Raw genomic sequence first — 22,905 nt, 5'->3', positions numbered from 1 at the left:
TAGAAGTGTGTGTGTGTGTGTGTGTGTGTGTGTGTGTGTGTGTATATACAAAGCATTGCTCCATTGTCCCAGGAGATCTTCAACACTAGAGAATGCTTTTCAAGATGGGAGTGGAGGGGTACACTGTGGATGTAGATACGGGAGACTGTGGTAGAGAAGCAACACCCAGCGTATTTGGCAGCAAAGCTGCATCACTGAATCTGAAACCATTTTCTTACAGAATTTATAGCTTACATTTACTTTAAAACCAAAATATAACAGCATGGACTAAATAATGAAGTTGTTTTAGGGATCTGAAAGAGTAAAGCAAAAGATAACTTTAATCCCAGAAAGTTATCCCAACATGCATTTATCTCAAATAAAAAATACATGAAAATACTCCCTGCAAAACCAAATAAGAGAATGGGGTTATGTTTCTGGAGCCTCTTAAGTTATTGCTGCTCAGAAAGTTAATTTTAATTGTTTTAAGTGGTGTAAAAAACAAACAGGTTGCCTTGGACTGACAAAGTTTCATTATAAAACATATGAGATCAAAAACAATCAGTTTAGTACTTCTTAAACTTGCCCCACATTATTTCTGTAGTATGTAAAGTACTGTATTTTGAAACAGATTGTTCAAAATCTCATGTCTTGAGATGAAGTACTACATTGCACTCTTAGACTTCATATATGGGCATGATTACTTCTGTACTTTACAGACATCAAAGAAAATAAATAAATTATGGGATATTCAGCAATCTTCAAACACTTTTTAAAGGAAAGGGCAAAACTCTGTGCCCGCATTGAGGGTTTGCTTTAGTCCTAAGTGTTCATCCACTTCCTAAGGCCACTTGATCTTCCTGCATTGACAAGAGTCAGGAGACCGACTTGCTTGGCTAACTTGCTATGGACACCCCGCAGCGTATGTCAGCGTGCACTGGTATCTGGAGCCTCGGTTTTTCCCATCAATGAGCAACAGTGGCATTTTCCTGAAGTAGTCAATAATATCTGATACAGACAGAAAGTCCTGGAAAAGTCAAATAGGAAGATGAGTTAACATTGGAATGGACAGTGCACATTTCATAATTGTGTGGTTTTTTTTTTTCAGTTCGAATCAGTTTTGGAAAATTGTGGGAAAAATAAAATTTGTCAAGTACTTTAGAGATTTTCTCATAGTCAACAAATTTTTTTTTTCAGTCAACAAATTTTTTTTATTTTTTTTTTATTTTTTATTTTTTATTTTTTTGTTTTTTCAAGACAGGGTTTCTCTGTGTATCTTTGCACCTTTCCTGGTACTCGCTTTGGAGACCAGGCTGGCCTCGAACTCACAGAGATCCACCTGCCTCTGCCTCCCGAGTGCTGGGATTAAAAGCATGCGCCACCACCGCCCGGCTTCAGTCAACAAATTTTAAGTAAGAGATACCAATGTTAGGTTGGGCCAGCAAGATGACTCAATGGTTAGAGGCCTGATGACCTGCAGTCAATCCCCAGGAACCACATGGAGGGAGGAGAGAACTTAATGCCTACGAGTTGTCCTCTGATCTCCACACATGTGCCATGGTGCACACAAAAATACAAGTTTTTTTTTTTCTTTAGCCTCTGGAGTGGCTCACCCATTGCTTGGTATTGGTCTCTGGTTTTCATTTATGCTTGGGTTTCTATATCCCCACATCTCTACAATCCAAACTCTTAGGAGGTCTAAGGAACCAGGAGGTCAGATGGGGGTCATTTCTGGAAGTGAAGCTTTAGCATTTACCATTCCTTCCCTCTCACCTCCACACTCACAATGTGAGGGCTCAGTAGCCAAATCTTTGCATCTATAACCTAGAGCACTCAGTACAGTCGGTCCCACTCACCCCTCTAGATGTGACCAGAAGTTAAATTCTACCTAAACTGGATTGTGTAGTTGTTCCGAGACAAACTGTCCAGATACCTCCCTCCAAGGAAATACGTGTTTTCATGTCAGACCAAGAGAAATCTTGGGAGGTGATATTCTGCCTTTGGAGAGACTATACAGCTTTGTCGACAGGGAACAGGTGGCCTAAATATTTGAGCAAAATCATGTTCTTTATACTCAGCATTGTCATTGATTTAAAGTATTTGTATTAAAATTATTAGTGAATTGTTCTCATTCTGTTAATGTTTCATTCAGCTGGTTTTCTTTGTGTATGCAAAAGTAGCCTAATGGTTGTTTTCACACCAAAGAGTTGACTTGTCCAAACAGGAAAATTTCTTTGGTAATATGGCCATCTTCACAGAGCCAAATGTCTCAGTTAGCAATAAATGCCCCAAGCATCTCAATAATCACTGTAGCAATAATTCTAGGTTTCTCTGCTTTCTTATATGGGATTTCAAATTAAATTTTTTATTTTTTATTGATGTGTATATGTGTGCCTGCTTGTCTGTATGTGTACCATGTGCATGCAGGTGCCCATGGAGGCCAGAAGAGGGCATCAGAGTCCCTGGAACTGGAGTTACAGGAGGTTGTGAGCCAACCAATGTGGATCCCAGTCTTCTGCAAAAGTAGCAAGAACCCCAGTCCTCTGCAAAAGTAGCAAGTACTCAATTTTTAAGCCATCTCCCCAGCCCCTCTGATAGTATTTTAAATAAAGTTTTATAGGCAAACCATAATCTTATCTTGAAATTATGTCAAAAGAAATCAAAATAGATACTGCCTTTGACACTTTCTAAATGTATTTTTTTAATTTATTTATTTTTTTATTTTAAAAGTTACACTTCAGGACCAGAAACAGAGCTCTGTGTTAGCACCTGACTGATGTGTACAAGGCCCCAGGTTCAGTCCCAAGCACCACAAGTGGGTTATGTCTATGATATTGGATTATTTAGAATGAAAATACAAGAAGACCCCTCTAGTGGAGTAAATAACTCAGAGTGTTTGTCTTCTTTCCTTCAGTAAGTGGAGAGCTTCACTAACATTGTTTAACAGTATTGTTGTTATACTGCATGTGATTGAACAGCATCATTGCTATACAGCATGTGTTTTAACTGCATCATTGCTATACAGCATGCAGTTTAACTGCATCATTGCTATACAGCATGCAGTTTAACTGCATCATTGCTATACAGCATGTGTTTTAACTGTATCATTGCTATACAGCATGCAGTTTAACTGCATCATTGCTATACAGCATGCATTTTAACTGCATCATTGCTATACACCATGTGATTTAACTGCATGATGGCTATACAGCATGCAATTTAACTACATTGTTGCTATACACCATGTGTTTTAACTGCATGGTTGCTAGACAGCATGCGATTTAACTGCATAGTTGTTATATAGCATGTGATTTAACTGCATGGTTGCTATACAGTATAAAATTGGGGGAAAGAGTGAAGCATGAAGTCCTTACCTCTTTTCCTCGAAGTCCAGTCCCCAACAAGTATACTTGACTTTCCTCCTGGTAACGGATCTGAATGTTGTAAACTTTGTCTTTGTACAACACCATGAGGACATACGGATTGTTTACTGTTTTCTTAGAACTATCTCTAACCAGGAAAGTGCCGTCCTAGAAGAATAGGTGCTTGTTGTTAATGGGAGCAGTGAAAGTCAGTCCTTGTTGCTTGTAAGAGACAAGCCTCTAGGGACCTACAAAGCTGTCACTTGTCAATTCACATTGAGTTCTCTCCACAGCTGGGGACCCCAGGTACCCTGGATCTTTTGATTATTAAGAAAGACAACTGAGATTGCATCTGAAGTCTTCCAAGTTAACATATTTGGAGCTTTTTTATTGTTGTTGTTTGTTTTTGTTTTTGTTTGTGGAGACAGTGTTTCTCTGTGTAGCCCTGGCTGGCCTTGAACTCACAGAGATCTACCTGCCTCTGACTCCCGAGTGCTAGAATTAAAGGCATGTGCCACTACCACCTGCTTTTGAAACTCCTTAGTATACATTTTTTTCAGTAATAAAAACAATCAGTAGGTGAGTAAAGAGCCATAAGACATAAGGTAGCTCACTTACTTTACCTGCTCACGTCTGTTAATTGTCTAAACTTTCCTTTGTATATCTTTACTCAGAATACACTTTTTGCCTGTGAAATGCACCCTCTTTTACCCTACACATTTGTTGTATTTAGTTTTAACCCATCTCTCACCTGAACAAAAGAGAATGTGGACTTCCTGTATTCTTGTCACCCTTTTCCCCAATACTTTATAAAATGTGATTTGTTCTGTACTTTAAATTTTCATGCAAGAATTATTGCAATGTAATAAAACATGACAAAGATCTAATATTAAAATAGAGCTAATTAGCAAAACTAATGTAAATCACTCTCTCCTCCATGTACTTAATTAGAACGGGTTTTAAATAGCCATCAATATGCAATAACGATGTTCCTTTGTTCCTTTTATTCGTACTTAATTGACCCAGTCAGAACATATCTGGTAAAGAAACCTCTCTGGACCAGTGAGCCACAGACTTGGCTTGAATTCAGAGTCACCTGGGGAGTCTGAAGATTCCTTCAGCCCACCCTGCACTCCCACTTATTACAACAATCTCCCCAAAACTCACAAACCCAGATTTAAAAAAAAAACAAACAAAACCCCCAGATGTCCAAATCTGCTGCTGAGACTGAAAATGGTTGCTGTAGCCTTTACAGTGTGAAAGATGAAGGGTTGTTCTCCCATCTCTGATCGAGGGACTCAGGGCTAAGGGTCAGTACTGGGCCTGGGTTAAGACTTTAGCATTAACACTTCTAGAAATTTCTAGAAGACTTTGAAGATATGCCTTCAACATGGGTCTTTCCCGTGAACTTGAATGGTAACGGAGTGTTAAGAAGAAGATGAACTAGTAAGATGTCTGAAATGCTGCATGATTCCTTTGACCAAAAAGAGACACATTCATTAATGAAACTGTCTAATATTTGCCAACTGACGTATAGTGATGGCTTGGAGGAAACAGTCCATGGATGCTAGTGGGTAGGATGGTAGTACTAATGGCTCTTAAAGGAACAGCACCTAGCAGCAGGAACAGCAGCTAGCTCACACTTGAGTCCCAGTGCATATCTGTACCCTTTCCCTTCCTCCTCTAACATTTAGAACTGCATAAAATAAACTGGAGAGCGATACCTGGTTTATCTTCCTAAGAGCAGCTTCTGCCTCCGGTCGGGTAATATATGAGGCGTACCACTCTTCATCTAGTGAAGTCTGCAAAGAAATTTTAAAAAGCACTGTAAGTTCTGTAGTTACATAAGCAAAGTGACAAGAAATGAAAAGGAAAAAACCCTAATATTTCCCATAAATCACCACCTCAGTTCTCTGGGCTTTGAAACATTTGTTTTCTTGACTTGAATCACTTAGCTGGGGCTACATGGAAGGCATTTTGTGCAAACTGCTTCCTTATCATTTCACTGACTGCAAAAGGAAGGAGCCTCCCTTATATAATGGCAACTTTCATCTGGAAAGACAGAGATAGACGAACTTCTGCTTATTATATAGTAGTAACATACTTAATGAAAAATTTGTTTTAATGGAGCAGCTAGGAGACTTGCTTGTTCAAGGCTATAAACCGGGAAATAGATGAAAAAAATGGGATTATTTTTCTCATTTCCAATGCCCCTGGAAGACTGTGAAAGAACACTAAAGAAAACATTAGTTTTCATCTACATCTTCCCCTCAGTTTTTGGTTTATTGTGTGTGGTACTGTTAGTCTAGGGAAGGGCTTCACCCAATGCTAGGCAAAGGTTTGACCACTGAGCCACACAGCTGTGCTCTTAATTAAATGGCAATAAACAAAACTAACAGAAGACACAAATACAGCAGAGGAGCTGATGAGCATTTCTTATGGCCCCGTTGCTATGGGAGAATACGGTCCCTTGGCTAGGGAGAAAGACAAGAAATTAGAAACAGCTGTATTACCTCTTCATCCCCAGGAGATGGAGGCTGTGGCCTGTTTGGAACTGGCAAGGGTAAGTTTCTACCTTCATTTCTGAGAGGTGGTCTGTTGCTGGGACCTTTCAAAGCAAAATATTTTGAAAATTAATTTACTGTAGGTCATTGTTTTCTCATCTCATAGCGCATCCATCACAGATGTTCCCATGGCAATAGGGGCATTCATCTTTTCAAGGATATGAGGCTGTAGGGAGCCTGCATGGGCTGACCTAGGCCCTCTGCATATGTTACAGTTGTGTAGGTTGGCCCTCTTGTGGGACTCCTAACAGCAGGAGCAGGGGCTGTCTCTGAGTCTTTTACTGGTTTTTGGGACTCTATTCCTCATAGTAGGTCTTCTAGCCTTAATACATGGGGAGATGCTTAGTCTTACTGCAACTTGATATGCTGTGTTTTGTTGATATCCATTGGAGACCTGTCCTTTCCTAAACAGAAGTAGAGGAGGAATGGATTGGGGGGGAGGGGGCGGGAACAAAGGGACGGGGTGGGGGAGGGGCTGGGAGGAGAGGAGGGAGGGGAAACTGCAGCCAAGATGTAAAATATATAAATAAATTAATTTTTTAAGAAAGAAAATGAGGTTGGACAAATCATTTCTTCCTCTTTCAAACCACGAGGGCTCTTTGGCTGTGTTCCATACCATGGAGTGGAACTTTGAGAAAAGACCCCGACATTTCAGTAAACCCCTAAACATGCATACAACATAGTCTGGGCTCATCTATAAAAACAGCCACATTGTTTGACTATGGGCCTCAATAAGAACATGCAAAAAGCAGACCATTCATAGATGCCTGCCATCACAGCACACGTGGACCAACAATGTGTGCGCACACATGGCAGCAGTGAGGAGATATTCTGCCCTCGGTGTCTTCACAGAGCAAGAGGGAAGGCCTGGAGAAGAGTGTTGTTTTAGAGCCACTGTTGGCTGTGGTTTTTCAGTTTGTTTTGATTTTGCAGTCCCCCAAGATGGAGAACTGTTAGACTAGAGGGTGCCATCAATTGCTCACTTGCTTTAAAAATCAACCCAGTGCAGTCCTGTCTCACAGACCTTTGCTAGAACTAGACCAATAGCCTCAATGTCCAGTGGGAACTTGCTAGAAATGCAAAGTCTCGGGTGACACCCAGCCCTCCTGAATTAGATCCACTTGAACATGATTCCCAGGCGTCTGTACATACACCGAACATTGAGAACACTTACAGCAGACACTCAGTGGCAGAATCATTGGAAAAGGAAAGCCTCTGGACTCTCCCACTGAATCAGAAACTTTGGTTGTTTTTCTGAGGCATGAGCTCATGTAGCCCAGGTTGGCTGCAAACTTGCTCTTTAGCTTAAGATGATCTTACACTTTATTTATTTATTTAGTCTTAGACTCTTAATCCACCTCCCATGGTGGAAATTACAAGTTTGAGCCACCATATCTGGTTTGATTCAGAATCTCTGGGGCTGGGTTCTTGTAATCTATATTTTGAATATGCTTCCCAATTCACAACCTGAGGGCAGATTCATTGCTGAGACAAGGAAGCGAAGCACTGCTCTGAACTCTTTATCAAACCATCAGGGACATAGCACTGGGTGGGAAGATGAGGGATTAAGGCTTGCCTGCTGGTGGCGAGTGTGTGTGTGTGTGTGTGTGTGTGTGTGTGTGTGTGTGTGTGTGTGTGATTTTATGTAGTGTCTCATTCCAACAGCCCTTGGTACCTTGCAGACATTAAATTGTTAAGTGAAGAAGTCATATTCTTTTAGGGAAAAGCCTTCGCCTAAAGGCTTTGAGACACATTATGCTGTAACCATATGGACATGTTGGTAGGCAGAGATCGTAAACATGTACAAACCTTGAGAGAAGTATGGAGGCAGGGAGGCACTCTGCTGGAAGCCAATGTTACTATGGAAACAGAAAAGGAACAAGCTTTAAGCTGGTTGGCATGATGGGACCTGACTGGGGAGCTGGGCTGAAGACTGTAGATGCTTCTTGCTTTGTTCTTGCTGCCCACCACACCTCCCTGGCATCATGGAAGATGGAAGGGGGAACTTATGTGATGTACTTTACTGGTGTCTCAAGATGGACAAAGTCTAACAAGTTTCACAAGCCAAGACAAACAATAAAAAAAAAGCTCATAAACTAAATTTAAAAGTCACTTTTAAAATGGGGCTGTGGTTTGAGGTCTTTGAGTCTACAGAATGGCTAAGAAGGAAGACACACTAATCAGTGTGCATGCGAACAGTAAAACGCCAGGAGATACTGGTCTGCAGGGAGAGGGTGGGGAGAGGGGGAAAAAGTGCTGGGTGCTGCGGCATCTGAGATACATTTGCAAGGCTGGGATGGGAAAGAAAATCTGTGGAGGCCCTGGAATGCTATCTGTTCCTTCTTTTTTTTTTTTTTTTTTTTTTTTGTGTGTGTGTGTGTGTGTGTGTGTTTTTGTTTTTCGAGACAGGGTTTCTCTGTGTAGCTTTGCACCTTTTCCTGGAACTCACTTGGTAGCCCAGGCTGGCCTCGAACTCACAGAGATCCGCCTGGCTCTGCCTCCCGAGTGCTGGGCTTAAAGGCGTGCGCCACCACCGCCCGGCTATCTGTTCCTTCTATGCTACGATGCACTAACACCAGCCATTAGCCCACATAGTAAATGTCTGCTCTGCACACCCAATCTTCTTGGCAGTTTTCAAGAACAAAAGATGTGGTTAGAGCCATATGTGAGATAATGTGCCCAATTGGACATAGCAGTAGAGAAAGCCGGCAGGAGGAATGAACAGAAAGAAGGCGTGAAGACCTCGGGGCAAAGGGAAGGCTTAAGAATTTCCCCAGAGAGTTGGCAGAGGTGGATGGGTTGTGCTGGTGGTTCCATTTTCCACAGTATGTAGGGTGAGAAGTTGGGCTTCTTTTGAATACTAAAGGGTTGGTGGACCAGCAGGCCAGAGGCCCTGGGGAGCAGCTTGAGGCAATCCATTGGCTTGCCTGGGCAGGGATGATCTAGGTCTTGCTTGGTTCTCCTGGCCATGCCTCTGTTTCTGCATGGTCTTATTATGCCTGAGAAATTCTAGTTTTAGAGAAAACAATCCTTTTGAGGACAGCTCCCAAGCATGGGTGCTTAGCCCCTGTCATGTGCAAGGCACATTCTCTGTTTTGCCATCCAAGATGAAAGAGAGACTCAAGAACTCCAGTTAACTGTGTTTCTTAATGATGTTTGTTTGTTTGAAATTAGCAAGTGAAAACACCCACCGTTTTCTGTCAACATGTCCATACCTCGGGACAATCTTGAGACAAGTCAGCCTCCACTCCCCTCAAGCTCAGAAACTCCGAGAACAACTGGGCTTTCAGGTTGTCCACCAAACTCATTTCCCTTGCGAGGAAAGACAGTTCTGCCCAATGGCTCGTTTCTTTCTTGCTCAAGCTACCCGGCATTTACCACAATGCTAAGCTGAACTGGTTAGTTGTAACTGTTAAATGTGACCCAGCCTAAGATCTCCTGGGAAGACAGTTTCAACTGAGGAATTATCTAGATCACATTGGCCTGTGGGTGGATCTGTGGGGAATTGTCTTGATGGTTACTTGGGGTAGGAGGATCCAGTCCACCGGAAGTACACTATTTCATGGGCGAGGACCTGGACTGTATATGAATGAAGAAAGCCAGCCAGGGAAAAAGTTAGCAGGCAGATAGCATGGGTACATTCATCTCTCTGTGCTCTGGCCTGTGGATATGATGTGACTAGCTACTTGAGTTCCTGCCTCAGCTTTTCTGCAGTGTTGGACTAGAACCTTAGGTTGTAAAAGAAAACAAACCCTTTCTCTGCTATGTTGCTTTTTGTCAGAGAATTTGTCAAAGCGACAGACATGAAGCTAGAACACAAGCCCCAGACATTATGCTTAGTTAGAACTGAGTGACTCAGCCACCAACCTTTCTGAGAAGGCTCCCGGCATGTGAGACAATGGGAATGTGGGCTTGGAGCTGGGCTTGGCAGATCTTGAAGGGAATGTGTTGGAGCTCATAGAAGGTAGTGATGGCTGGGGCAAAGGTCTTTGATGCACTGTGGGGGAAGAAGAGAAAAATGAATAGTCAGAATTCAAATCTGGGGACATTCAGAGTACCTCCCCAGCTTAACCCAAACCCAAAGCCAAAACCAGGTGATACAGAGAGACAAAAATCCAAAAGTTCAGATGTAATTAGCCAATGGTAGGAAGATAACCTACCTCATTTTTTTTCTAGATAATTCACCACCTTGGAATGCACTTAAAATTGTTGTTGTTCTCTATAGTAGATTTTTCATTTGACTTTTGAACTACTTACTTGGCAGAAAATTGTTAATGGGAAACTTGTGAATTTCAGAGATGATTTACAATTTTTATTTTGTCATTTGCAAGCCAAAACCATATGCTATTTTTGTTTATCCACAGTTACTGGTTCTGTACGCGTGTATGAAGAGAGTATAAATATTAAAAACTTTTCTACTAAGACATATATGCAATTTTCTGCACAGTTGGGTATTCTGAACACATGAACCTAAGTTTCCCTTGGTAAACCAACCAAGTTATTCCATTTTACTACAGCCATGAGGTGTAGCAATTGATATATGTCTGTTGATGTTAATTTGACATGTAGGGTTCCATACTCAATAATTCTATTTAAATGGCTGATCAGAAAAAAAAATGAGAGAATAGAAGTTTTAAGAAATGATAATAGATTGTAAAAAAGATCTCTAGACATACCATCATCTTCATCCTGTAAGGGAAAAATAGTAAGAGATATTAACTTATCATCAAAGTAGCATCCATCAACACTAACCCTCTCTTTTGTGAGCTGTGGAGGTTTTCAAAGGAGAAGAGGCAGGTTGGAAACTTTTGTGTGAGACTTAGACTCTGCAGCATCTTCCTGACCCCTTCCTCCATTCCTGACCCTCAGTCTCCTTGCTATTACCCTTGGGAATGAGACTGCCAAGAAGCCAGCCGCCCAGGACCTCTCAGAGGGACGGGAGCAAGGCCATTCGGCCTGAGGAACTCAGCAAAGCTGCAGACACTGGTATTTAGCAGACTCTTTGGAGGTCTTGCTCTCAGTACCTGACTTCAGAGGAGGGCAGGGCAGATGGAGTCCCTCCTCCCCAGACCCTACACTGGCAGCCTCTGTGCGAAGCATTTATTAAATGACATTTCACACTTACAGTCTCTCTTCTGTCTGGTCCCCGTCCATGCCTGAAATGAATTAGAGCACGGCAGTGAGCATCAGGAGTTTCGAAGAGCCAGCCCCAGAAGATAATTTCAGTAAATTGCACAAGGAGAAATAAAACCCACTGAACCGTGGCCCAAGGGGAAGTTGCAAATGCCAGCAGAAATGCCGGGGAGAAGGAGAGAAGGGAAATTTGGCCACAGGATGCTCTGTTATCATTGTAAGCTGAGCTCGGCAAACCTTTGTTCTTCAGAGCTACTGTAGCAAATAATTACATAATTATACATATATATATATATATATATATATATATATATATATATATATATACGTTTAGTCAGCTTTTAGTAGCTATTAAATTTCACTGAGTAGATGTTTTTCCAAGCAAATAAAAACATTTTCAGTAATATTCTTCTTTGCTGAGGTTTTAAAGCAGACACCACAGGGTCTGCCCTTCAAGTAATAAGAAAACAGTTGGCAAAGGTCCCTGTTCTGGGCTTTTCACAATAGGCCATTGGCACAGAAGAACAAGCCAGTCCAAGAGCTTTGACAATACCTATCTAAGGGCTGCAGAGGCATCTGCACTTCCTGGGAGAGAGGGAAAGAAGTTAGGAAAGAGAAGAACAATTTGTTGAATAGCTAATGCCAGATGTTTCTCCTATCATCCTTCAGTTCTTCCCGTTTGGTTGAAAGTTTTGATATTTTAGCAATTATGATTGTTTTTCCTGTATTTTGGTTTTGTTAAATAATGCATTAAAATGTTATGGAAGTCAACGACAGAGGATTTTCCTGGCACACCCTAGCCCTAGTCCTGACTAAATCCACACAACAGTCAAGCCAGGGCGGTGGCTATGAATCTTGATAGACAGATGAGATAATGAACCTCACTGTGCCCTCCCCAAGTAGCCTGGCTGGCCCACAACAAACCCGGGTACACTTGTGTCATTTGGTAAGTAGACCATACATGATTTTATTAGAGCAGAGGTAAAGCTGCTAGAGCCAAGCTCAGTCTCCTGTGGTTGGGAAAGTGGTTGAGCAGTAAGAAAGAGACTAATGCTGGCCTAGAAACCCCCACCCAGTCCTTCCTCTCTGCTCCCTCATGACAAAAAGCGACAAATACAGCATCCGTGCTGTTCAGGCTTCAGTCTGACAAAGGTAGAGAAAACCCAACAAAAACGAGACCTGTTTCAGACAAGGGCTCCCACAGCAGCCACCCTGTACTCCCCACTAAGTACTTCTACTCGCTCCTCAACTCGATTCCATTCTCTTCACAGACCTCTGTACTTTTCATCTAAGCAGCAAGGAAAGGTGTCCTCGCCCTCCCAGTACTGGGAGTTCAAAGGCCCTCTGCAAGCGGAACAGGACAATTACTTTGGAACCGGTGGCTTCTTGGCTGTCAAGGGTCCACTCCTTTCATTCCTTTCGTGTCTGTCCATGGCTGGTGGTAAAGGAGGCTTTTGTATCTTGGGTAAATGCTCCCCGAGAGTCCTGCTGAGTGTACAGAGAAAGGATGTATTTGTAAGAAACCACTTTAACTGGGCAGAGAGCTGCAGGGAAACTCTGGGGCTTGACACAGTACAATAGAGGCTTACCTTCCCACGGGGGCTGAGGGCTGTAAGACATTAGAGAAGACATGTGAGGGTCCAGAACTTTCCAGAGAATAAGGACAAGACCAAAAAAAAAATCAAAATGAAAACTAAAACCACAAGCGAACAAGAAAAACAGCTTACCTTGTCAGAAAATGTTGGTTTTTTTCCTGGAAACGAGAGAGAGTAGAACATTCAATTGGGGACAAGTGTGAGGTTGAGAACAGATTCTGATGAACACTATGTCTGGGTCTCTGGGGAAGACTGACTTCAAGCTGGGACTTCAGATCTTGAAGGATCTTTTGCAGAGCACCTGATCTTCTTGGCTTAAAAATACTGCCTGGCTTGTCCAAGTCACACAGCTGTGTACATGCTAACGGGATGTGGGGGCCTGTGCTTCTTTTCATCCTGTGACTGAGTATAACTGAGCATCAAATGGATTGATGTCTTCTTGGGATTTTACTTTTCTTTCATTGCTTAAGCATCTGTTGTCTAGCCTATTTTGATTTTTGAAGTAAACCTGTGTGTCATGAAGGAGTAATTTTCCTCCAAACACTTGATATTATGTAAAGAACTCTATTTGGTTTCTGAAAAAATTAACTTGGGAACAAGGACTTTAAGAGATTGTCCTGGTGTACCAGAAACCAATGAATAGTGATGATGATGGCCATTGTGGTGATGGTCATGGTGATGATGGTGGTGGTGGTGGTCATGGTGGTGGTGGTCATGGTGGTGGTCATGGTGGTGGTGGTCATGGTGGGGATGGTCATGGTAGTGGTGGTGGTAGCAGTGACAGTGATTTTTGTTTGCTCACTTGTTTGATTTCTTTGAGAATAGATGGCATTGAGGCCAAGTATTTATACCCGAGGGCTCTTTAATGCCAAGTTATTCAAAACAACTTAGGTTATTGTATCTGAGACCCTGTGAGTTAGGTGGATCTTTTGATTTTCTATGTGATAAAAACATTATTAATGAGGTTCTAACAGATCTAGAAGCAGGCCTGATAGTACCTGAGTATGTTGGATCTCAGTTTCCATGGCTGTGAAGTCAGTGTAGGTTTTCTGTGAGGGTCAGGGACAGGATAGGTGGGTGCTGACAAATGCTGGCTAGCTCCTCTCTCTTCCCACCCTCCCATACTTAGCACCCTAAGGTGCATGCTGATGCTGTCCACTTGGAATCACATATTCACAGCATCACATAAGGTCTGAGTTCATGGTGGATCCAGGAAGGTCTAAGAAAATTGTCTACTTTGAATAACTCACTGGCCAAGGGGAGAGCATTCTCATGGCACACAAGAAGTTTAGGAAATATTTAGAGTTTGAGATTGAATACCTTCTTTAAAGGGGAACCCCAAAAGTAAATTAACTTTCTTTGGTCAGAGTAGGTTTTCCTTGTTCAGAAAGTATTTGAGTCATAAGAAACAAACAAACAAACCAAATAGCAATCTTTTAATATGCATATACTCTGGTCATGTTAGTTTTATGGTCAGAGTCTAAGCATTAGCAGAAGTGAGTTCCTCTGAAACATCTGGACAAGGATGCAATTCCAAAGTTAAACCTGTATCATCAGAAAATGCTATTTCTAAAATGTCTGCAAAAGTAGAAAAGTACTTAAAGGAGTAATTTGTGTGTCTGAAGATGAATGTGAAGTATTCCAATTTCCTGATGCCCTCGCTTGTGGTAGCGAGAAGGCTTAGAGTTCAGGTCAAGTCTATCTACTTTGTTGTTGTTGTTTTCTGAGACAGGGTTTCTCTTTGGAACAGCCCTGGCTGTCCTGGAACTCGCTCTGCAGACCAGGCTGGCCTTGAATTCACAGAGATCCACCTGGCTCTGCCTCCTGAGTGCTGGGATTAAAGGCATGTACCACCACCGCCTGGCTCCTTTTTATATAATGTGTACAGTTCTCTACAATGAACTCTTAACTCATTGGATAGCACAGCTCATGACAGTCTCATGACTCAGCAGAGCTAACATGTGCATCAGGGAAATAACCGCAAGCTGAAGCTTCCGATCCAAGATCTCAAAGTCGTTTGGCCAACCGAGGAGAACACTGTGGTCAAGAAAAGGCCAAGGCTTTGTTCAGAGTCCCTCTGGGGAAGAGAAAGGATGGAGCTGAGACCTGGATTCTATTTCTACTCAGTTTAGATTTTTCCTGCCAAGATCCACCCAGTCTTTAGCAGGTTCAAAGCCCAGATCCTCAGTGTCATGTGCTAGGATGCAAAAAAGCACCCACTTCAAAGTCCGAAAGACATGGTTTGAAAATCTTAACCCGTCTATGCAAATTGAGCACATCATTCAAACTCTTTGAACTTGTTTCCTCATCTAAGAGGTGGGGATGAAACAACCCCTCTTCATTGGCTTGACCTAAGGATATAAAGTGCTTGACCCATACTAGATGTTCAATATGGTAGCTAAATTTCAGAGTTGAATTAAAAAACAACTGTGTAAGGGTAGCTAGAATCAAGGTATCTGGAATTATAATTATGAGAAAAGTTCATAGTGTTTCATCAACTGCACACATCCATGGCAAAGGGCAATTTTGACATCAGACGGTACTTAGAATTTTAGAAAACACTTTCTCCTAAGAGAACATCCTCCTTACTGTGAGACTGTGCCCTAAGCAAAAAACACCCTCTGGGTCAGCAGCTGAGAAGCAGCAGCCCAAACAGCTGATACCCGCTCTCCCAGAGCTCTGCCTCTCAGCCCATTTCCTCCCTGGGTACCAGGATGCTTCCTTCTGTGTCTTGGCCAAAGTACACGCAGCTCATAGTCGTGGTGGAGCAGGCCCAGCCCAGGGACTAAGACCAGGGGATCTTAGGTCAGCTGACCTGGGTTTAGGTCTCTGTCGTCATCATGTGGGAGCTGAGTGATGTTGGGAGGTTACTGCTTTGTGCCTCAGTTTCTTTCTCTGTAAAATGAGGATGCTTCTCACAACAGCACAGTAGTAAAGTGATATGGTGTGTATAAAAAAAGTGCACTTAGCTCGCTATAAAAGTAGCCATTATTATCATGCATAAAATATGAGTAATACCAACCTAGTGTGAAGGGCTCTCGGTCAAGAGGCGCCAATGAGCGGTCGAGGGGAGGTTTTGTGCTTCTGTCTATTGATGGAGGAGGCACTGGAGTGGAAAAGGCTGAGGTCAGTTAAAAGAAGAAAGCTACCGGCTGGGGATGGGGTAGGTGGGCTGGTGGGCCGAAGGCAACCCTATGCTTACACTTTGCTGGTTTGTGGTTTCGATTTCTGCTGGGTTCTTCATGGGTGGGTTGGGGTGGAGACAGTGGCTGCGTGAAATTTAAAAACAAACAAACAAATGTTTGGAAGCTTTTCCACATACTTCAGCAAGACTTGGTGGCATTGTCTCCCCAAGTCTATCTGGACCTGCTCCCCTTTCTCCATCTTCAGGTGTCACCGGCAGCTTGCCATCCCCCGTCAGCTGAGCTGCCGAGGTCACCTCCTCTCTGAGCTTCCTCACGCTCTCATGCAAAGGGCTTTCTGCACAGCAAAGGAGCATGCAGAAACTCCTGCCAAGGCCTCCAGGGGCTCTAGGCACATCAGCAATGAAACCCAAGCCCCATGTGAAGTCCCTCATGAGATGCTCCTGCCCGCCTTTCCAGGGAATTTGTATGCTCTTCTCTGATGCTCACAGGATCCCTACATAAGGGCCTCCTTACAGCTCTCACAAAATCCAGAGCCCATACACACTCTTGAACATCTCTGTGGCTGTGTTTCCTCTGAGTGGGATGTTCTCTCCGCTTTCTGTCAGTTTGGTACCCATGGTCACGTTACCTGGTTTTCTGCCTTCCTAACTACATATGCAAACCATTTCTACATCTATTTACTTGTTTATCATCAAAACTTCATGAACGTCGGGGCATTCTGGGCTGCTCATACTCTTCCCCTGGCACAGAGAACACTGCTGTGTAGTAGCCGCCCAATCAATATCTGTTAACGTGATGGGCAAATTCTGCCTCCCAGTGGTGGAGGTGAAATTCTCCAGACTTCAAAAACAAAATGCCTGTGTAGACACATGGGGCTCCATGAAGCCCCTTTGCAAAAGTGCTATGCCAGCAGGAGGGGGCCGTCTATGAGAAGGAGGTCCTCACTACAGTGAGGACTCCATATTTGCCAGGGCCCTCCTCTCATCTGAATCTTCCCTTCTGGTCCTGACACTTGGACACTTGACACAGTTGTTAACGTGCCCTGGCCACTTGGGGAAAGAGCACATCGCCAGATACTGACTCCTTTAGCTTTGTGTGAGCTCCATAGGAGCTGGACTGAATGCTGAAAGGAGAGGAAATGGGGGGTTGCTACCACTGTTTCTCTCCCGCTTCACTGCATTGGAAATTTTGTTGCCTGAAGGCGGCGGCCATCCCTGAAGTTTCGGGATCTGGCCAGCAGGTGGCGCAATACTGCGTGCAGGAGGGAGGACTAGATTGGGAACCTAGGCAACAGCACGAGATGCCGAACCAGACTCAGTTCTCCCCCAGTTAAATAGATGAATATTGGAAGGCGAGTCCCTCATTAAACACACAGTTCATATTGTTTATGGTACCAAAAAATGCCAATAAACATTATGACATAAATAGAAACTGCTTATGTATCACCACAAAATCGGACCGCTGAGTGGAGCGTGCGGGTTTGCCTTTTCCCTGGCGTAACCGTTTCTTACAAACTTAGAATCAGGTAAAGATGTCTAGTTCCTTTTCTGTCTGCTAATGAAACAATTGCTGCGGATACAAAGTGGCCTGAAAGAAAGGGAGAAAGAAGGCTTACTGAGTGATTCCGGCCTGTCGGCAAGGGAGGGAGGGCGGCCATTGGTCTCTGCGGGGGCACCGGAGGCTGCTGGGAGACCTTGCTGGTGGGAGGCCGGTCTGTGGAAACACAATATTCAAGTGAGAGAAGAAATGAAAACTTGAAAGAGAGTGTTGTCTAAGTGCAGGGTTCTCTTGGAACATGCTATGCCGACCCATGCAGTTTGAGGTGCCAAGAACACCTGACCCTGGGCCCCCAGACCTCCACCAGCACCAGCATGAGTCCCAGCTACAGTCAGACCCGGCCTGGGTCCTACAGGAGGCGGGAAGTCCTTGATCCCTGTCTGCTCCACTTCCTGCTCAATTGGTTTGACTCTTCAAACAGGTGATATCTGAGACACTGCCAACCAAAAGGAATCCTCTACAGAATTACCCCAGTGAGTGTTTTCAGATACAATTCTACATGTGTGGGTGTACAAATGTATACATGCATGGACACATGAGCCTGCATGCATATATATGCACATAATGCGTGTATGTTCACAGGCATGTGCACACATGTGCACCTAGAAACACGTGTGTATGCTGACATTTATGCATGCACAGACACATGTGTGCATGCCTGCATGCATATGCTCACACTGCACATGAACTTGCTTATCAGTGTTACATTAGCTGCTACCCCTCACGGCCCCCTTGTTCTGTAGCTTCCTTCCCTTTACAAATGTTCTGGACTCACCCTCCTACTTCCTCCTTTTCCTGTCTCCTCCCTTAAAGGGAGGAGCTGGCCCCCAACTCTGTTGCCAAGTTAAATAGCACATGGTCTCACCTGAGACGCTCACATTACTCGAACTGCCACAGAACTGCTCAAGAGCAGCTTGATGAGTTTGGGGTTCTTACCCCTTTGGCTGGGAGAGGCCAGAGCAGAACTGTGAGGCATGAGCAGCAAGTGGCCAAGGGCCTCCCGGCATCTTGTGCTTTTCACTTTATCACACCTGCCGAAACCCTAACTGACTATGTTAGTTTTAGGAGGAGTGTGGAGGGAGTCTGGTACTTGGGGTTGAAAAAAATCCTGAGTGCTCTCCTGATCCACTCTTGTGTTAGCCCTAGGAGGAATGTCATTTTCCTTCTGGAAGGCATGGGCTCAGAGCGAGGGCAAGCCTGGTCTTCTCCACATCACGGGCCACCTTTTAGCTCCTCCGATATGTCATATTCCCTGGGACCTCAGGGCCTTTGCATGGCCATTTCAACTGCTTCAAATGTCCCTCCCTTACCCTACTCAGCCTCATTTAACCAACTCTAACTCTTTCTCAATAGTCTATTTAATATCAGACGAAGACTGTCACTCAAATGTCACATCCCGAGGGAGCAAACCCATTTATCATGGTGGCTAATGAAATAACACATGCAATTGTTTGGTGTGGCCTCACCCACTAGACTAAGAGTGCTGGAGGATGAGGTCTGTCTTGATCACTCTGTCTTTGTGACAGATACCGAGAAACACTCACCAACCTGGTTTCCCTTTTCTGCCCCACTCTCCCAAGTCTGAAACAGCTCTAATGATGGTTAAAGCTCCCTGCCTGTTGGCTTTAGTGTTCTCTCCTTCAATACACGAAGTGAGGTGATAGAGTGGAGTCTGAAGCAGACTACAACACAGCCCCCAGGGTTAGACACATCACTGCCTGACTGCAGAGGAAGCCAAGTGTGCCTTTGTTCATTTTTTGTCCCCTCCTCTATTAGAAAGTAATTCCCACAAGACAAATGTGCATCTCCCTTCCTGGTAGCTTCCAGCACATGCTGTCTGGCTCACAAGAGGAGATGAGTAACATTTGTGACTTCGTGAAATAATGAACGAGTGAACGAGGAAGGATATATGGGTAGAGAGAAACAGGCAGATGAGGAACATCCCCAAAACGGTCTCATTGTAAAGGCAGGACCAACCCCTCTGAATACCTTCACATTTATTGTGACAGTCTGCAAATGGCAGTGCCACACAGCTGCCCTCTTTCTGGCAAGCCTTTGTCCTCTCTTCTGTCATTAGCCTGAGGAAATGGCTAGAAGGGTAGATTCTTTGGTCTCAAGCCACCCAGTTTTTCAGAAGCTGAGCCAAAATCAGCACCCAGAGCAGCTCAATGGGCAGCTTGTCCCAGGGCTGCCAGGGCCAGCAGGCTGCAAAGAGGCTCTTACCGATGTACATGGAGTTGGTGTTGGGGAAAGGCTTGGCGGGCAGGATGGAGTTCTGCAGAGCCTCCTCGTCATTGGAGGGTGGAGGCTCATAGTCATCAACATCATTCACCAACACCTCTTCTTCCTCATTGGGGGACTCGTAGTCACCATCGTCCTCCCCTTCCGGATCATCGTCATTGGGACTTTCATAGTCATCTTCTTCCTGTGAACACAGGGGAGGAACAGCACAGTTTGTACAGATGTCACAGGGTGACGTTTTTACAGTGTGGATTCTGTGAGATCTCTGCCTAGGATCCCAGCATCCTCCGGGCAGATCTATCACAGAAGCAAACTATAAAGTATAGTGGCCTTGGGACAGGATTGAAGACTAACCTCCAGCTGAGCACAGGATGGCTTAAGACAAACCTCGGCAGGGATCCAGCTGCTGTGCTGAAGCACAGACTCATCTGAGGGAACCTATTCTCTTGTTTCTTTTGTACAAAATAAATTTGTTACATTCCTTTGTTTTTCCATAAAAAAATACTTTACCAAAACCCATTTTCTTTCAAATGAAATGCTTTCAGTTACTCGAATCCCAATAAGACAAGGGACACTCCCTCCATGAATGTTTTTTAAAGACCTAAAGAGACCAGAAAGACCGCTTAGACACCGGCTGGGCAGCCTGGCCCAAAGATCTGCCTCTCCCCAGCAAAGGCATTTGCACAGGCACACCCTCCAGCAGGCTTCCTTGCTTTCTTTTCTGTCACAGAGTTCTTAGCCCCCACCCGGCTTCGTGCATGGTGACAATGTGTAGTTTGAGGTGAGGGGGTGCACAATCCATCAGACTCTGAAAGGTGTTGTCAATGGGACCCTAACACTTCATTCTGGAACTCTTCCCTCTGTGTCCCCAATGGTGACTTAAGTCCACGAGAAGAAAAGTTAGAGTAGCATAGATTTCTAGGAAAGATAGAAGAGAGGGTGGGATTGCTATGAGGCTTGGTCAGAGTGAGCGATGGTGTGGCCAGCAAGTTACAGCCCCACCTCCATATTCTTCCAGGAAGCTCTCCTGTCACAACTGAGCTCACTCATTTGCTCACTGCCTGTGGCGGCTTCTATTCCACAGGAGCAGAGCTGGGGAGTAGAGGAGAAACCTCTGGGCTTCCAAAGCTGGAAATATTTACTGCCGGGCCCTTTCTGGGCCCTGAAATGGGATGTTTCAATGCCTTGTTGGTGGAGGGAGCTTGCTCCTTTGTCAGCATTATGACGATCAGTGTAAAGCCACTCTGGCCATCACTATAAAGGTGATTTGCCCCAAACCATACTCACAAAGGATGACCAGCCACCATTGTCTTCTTCATGGCTTTCTGTGAAAGAGATAACACCACCATCAGCACCCAACAGAGTCAGAGCAGATCTCCCTCCCAGTGTCCATCACAGGCCTTTTTCCTTCCCTCTACATGCTTCAGGGCCAGCAACTGTTATATTGAGTACAGTTTACCCTACCAGAACTCATGTTAAATCGTGATGTAATGGTTTTGAGAAGCCGTGGGATCCTTAAGAGATAATTAGGTCAAAGGGACCTCATGAATGGATCAATGTCTTTCTCCAGAGACTGACTTGGGTCTCTCCAGACTGGAATAGGTGTCACAGGAGTCATCTGGGCCTGGAGACTAGATTACTTGTTACAAATACACTCCCGGTATGTCGCTTCTACACATGCCTCTTACTAGTCGCATGTTTCCCCACATGATGCTATTCTATTTGTAATGAAGGTGAATTTAGCCAGAAGTTGATCTGTAGGCAGCACCATGCTCTTGGACCTCTAGAACTCTGAAATTAATAAATCTCTTTCCTTCATAAAGTAACCAGCTTTAGGAGCAGTATTATGGCAACAGAAAACATACTAAGAGAGCAACTTACTATTGGCCATATCGTTTCTATCTGAAGAGTTCATTATACCAGAGAGCAGCAGTGGTATCTAATCTTTCTTGTATGTATTATATAAAGTTACCCAGGGTTGCTTTCATAGAGTAAGACCTAGGACCTTATTCATGGGGTTTCTTAGTCAACAGGACTGGGTAGGGTCCAGGAACCCAACTCAAGATGTTTTGTGCAATTGAACAATGGAAAACTGCTTGAAAGACTCAGAAATGAGGTGCTCAGAGCTGAGTCTAGGCTCTCCCACAGAGCAAGTAGAGTTCTGCAGAGTACCTCTAGACTGGCATCCTTCCTCCTCTCAGTGGGAACCCAAACTCTTTTATGATGAAGACCTGGCTAGTCAGTTAATGAGTCGAGTCCCATGAAAGGTACTCAAGGAGGCCAGAACTGAAGCACGGTTCACCTCCTAACGCAGCTGCCTCTCAGCCCCGGTACCTTTACCTGTCTCCTCCGGAAATCGCTGAACCTGGGTTCTGCAAAGGCAAACAACAGCATCAATGGCCTGTCCACCTAATGGCATCTCCTTTCCTCAGTCCAGCCCTCTGCACCAATGGGGATTTTATCTCCCTGCCCAAGACTTGTCCCCTCATCGCTTGGCAACCAGAGTTGAGCTGTCCCTCAGTTTTTGGAGTCCACTAAAGCCACACTGGTGTCACAGCCTGTGACTCTTTAACAATCTAGGGAATGTTCCCCTGATGTCCTGGACCCAGGGGCAAAATGTTCATCGGGGACAGGGAACTCCCTTCCCTTCTTAGACACTCTCTTCATGACCCCTGGGACAGAGGGGACCACCACAGGTGAAGCAGTAGGGGCAAAACCCATGCTACAGATTCTTTTAAAGGCACATCTTGGGATTTTAATTCTTGAGTTCCGTTGTAGTGGTGGCTAGGCTGAAGCTGCCTACTCACTTGCGTGTAAAAATGCTTCTTCTCTCTTCATTCTTGTTGATATCTTGACTTAATTTACTGAGAAGCCTGCAAGAGAAAGACACACATGAAGAGACAAAACAGTCCCCTGCTAGCCTCCACCTCCCCGCTGCTCTCTGACCCACATGACCTCCAAGCAGTAGGCTAAACTTGGCCAATCTTTTTGTGTCCATCCTTTTCCCAAGCCAGCCTCACACCTTCAGCTCCGTTTCTTGCTCCCACCTGGCTAGACCTTGTCCCCTCTTTCCCCAGGACCTGACCCAGTACCAACCACTTCTTCTGCTCCCATGAAGCTTTCCATCACTAGCGGACCTACATCTACTGAGTCTTCAAAATCTGGCTCTGAGCTCTCCTTAAAAACCGGTCAGTTTACACCTGCCTCCTCCCTGCTCTGAAGGTCTGGGGCCCTAGGGTCTGCACCCTGGAGCTGTATCACTTACTGATCTGTCATTCGTACACTGTGGTCCCTTGAGCCTTGGTTGATATTGCTCACGCGTGTGATC

At 44.3% G+C, this 22,905-nt stretch overlaps 1 protein-coding gene across 1 annotated transcript in view; it reads right to left on the bottom strand.

Annotated features, from left to right (window-relative positions):
* Nucleotides 1-302: 302 nt before the first annotated feature.
* Lcp2 (lymphocyte cytosolic protein 2) overlaps nt 303-22,905 on the bottom strand; it is a 43,673-nt gene continuing 21,070 nt past the window's right edge. The window contains exons 4-21 of the mRNA XM_052759020.1: nt 22,385-22,450; nt 21,918-21,949; nt 20,865-20,902; nt 19,560-19,761; nt 17,395-17,492; nt 15,836-15,902; nt 15,656-15,739; nt 12,766-12,791; nt 12,628-12,647; nt 12,407-12,523; nt 11,031-11,061; nt 10,582-10,594; nt 9,773-9,902; nt 7,715-7,764; nt 5,855-5,949; nt 5,066-5,143; nt 3,354-3,509; nt 303-1,006 (exon numbers count right to left, since the gene is read on the bottom strand). Of these exons, the coding sequence (XP_052614980.1) occupies nt 884-1,006; nt 3,354-3,509; nt 5,066-5,143; nt 5,855-5,949; nt 7,715-7,764; nt 9,773-9,902; nt 10,582-10,594; nt 11,031-11,061; nt 12,407-12,523; nt 12,628-12,647; nt 12,766-12,791; nt 15,656-15,739; nt 15,836-15,902; nt 17,395-17,492; nt 19,560-19,761; nt 20,865-20,902; nt 21,918-21,949; nt 22,385-22,450 (1,426 nt within the window). The 3' untranslated portion in view covers nt 303-883. The remainder of the gene's footprint in view (nt 1,007-3,353; nt 3,510-5,065; nt 5,144-5,854; nt 5,950-7,714; nt 7,765-9,772; nt 9,903-10,581; nt 10,595-11,030; nt 11,062-12,406; nt 12,524-12,627; nt 12,648-12,765; nt 12,792-15,655; nt 15,740-15,835; nt 15,903-17,394; nt 17,493-19,559; nt 19,762-20,864; nt 20,903-21,917; nt 21,950-22,384; nt 22,451-22,905) is intronic.

This window comes from Peromyscus californicus, unplaced genomic scaffold (assembly GCF_007827085.1).
Source record: "Peromyscus californicus insignis strain IS unplaced genomic scaffold, ASM782708v3 Scaffold_3__1_contigs__length_106647218, whole genome shotgun sequence".
Taxonomy (NCBI): Eukaryota; Metazoa; Chordata; class Mammalia; order Rodentia; family Cricetidae; genus Peromyscus; species Peromyscus californicus.
This window is presented reverse-complemented; position numbering and strand designations above follow the sequence as displayed.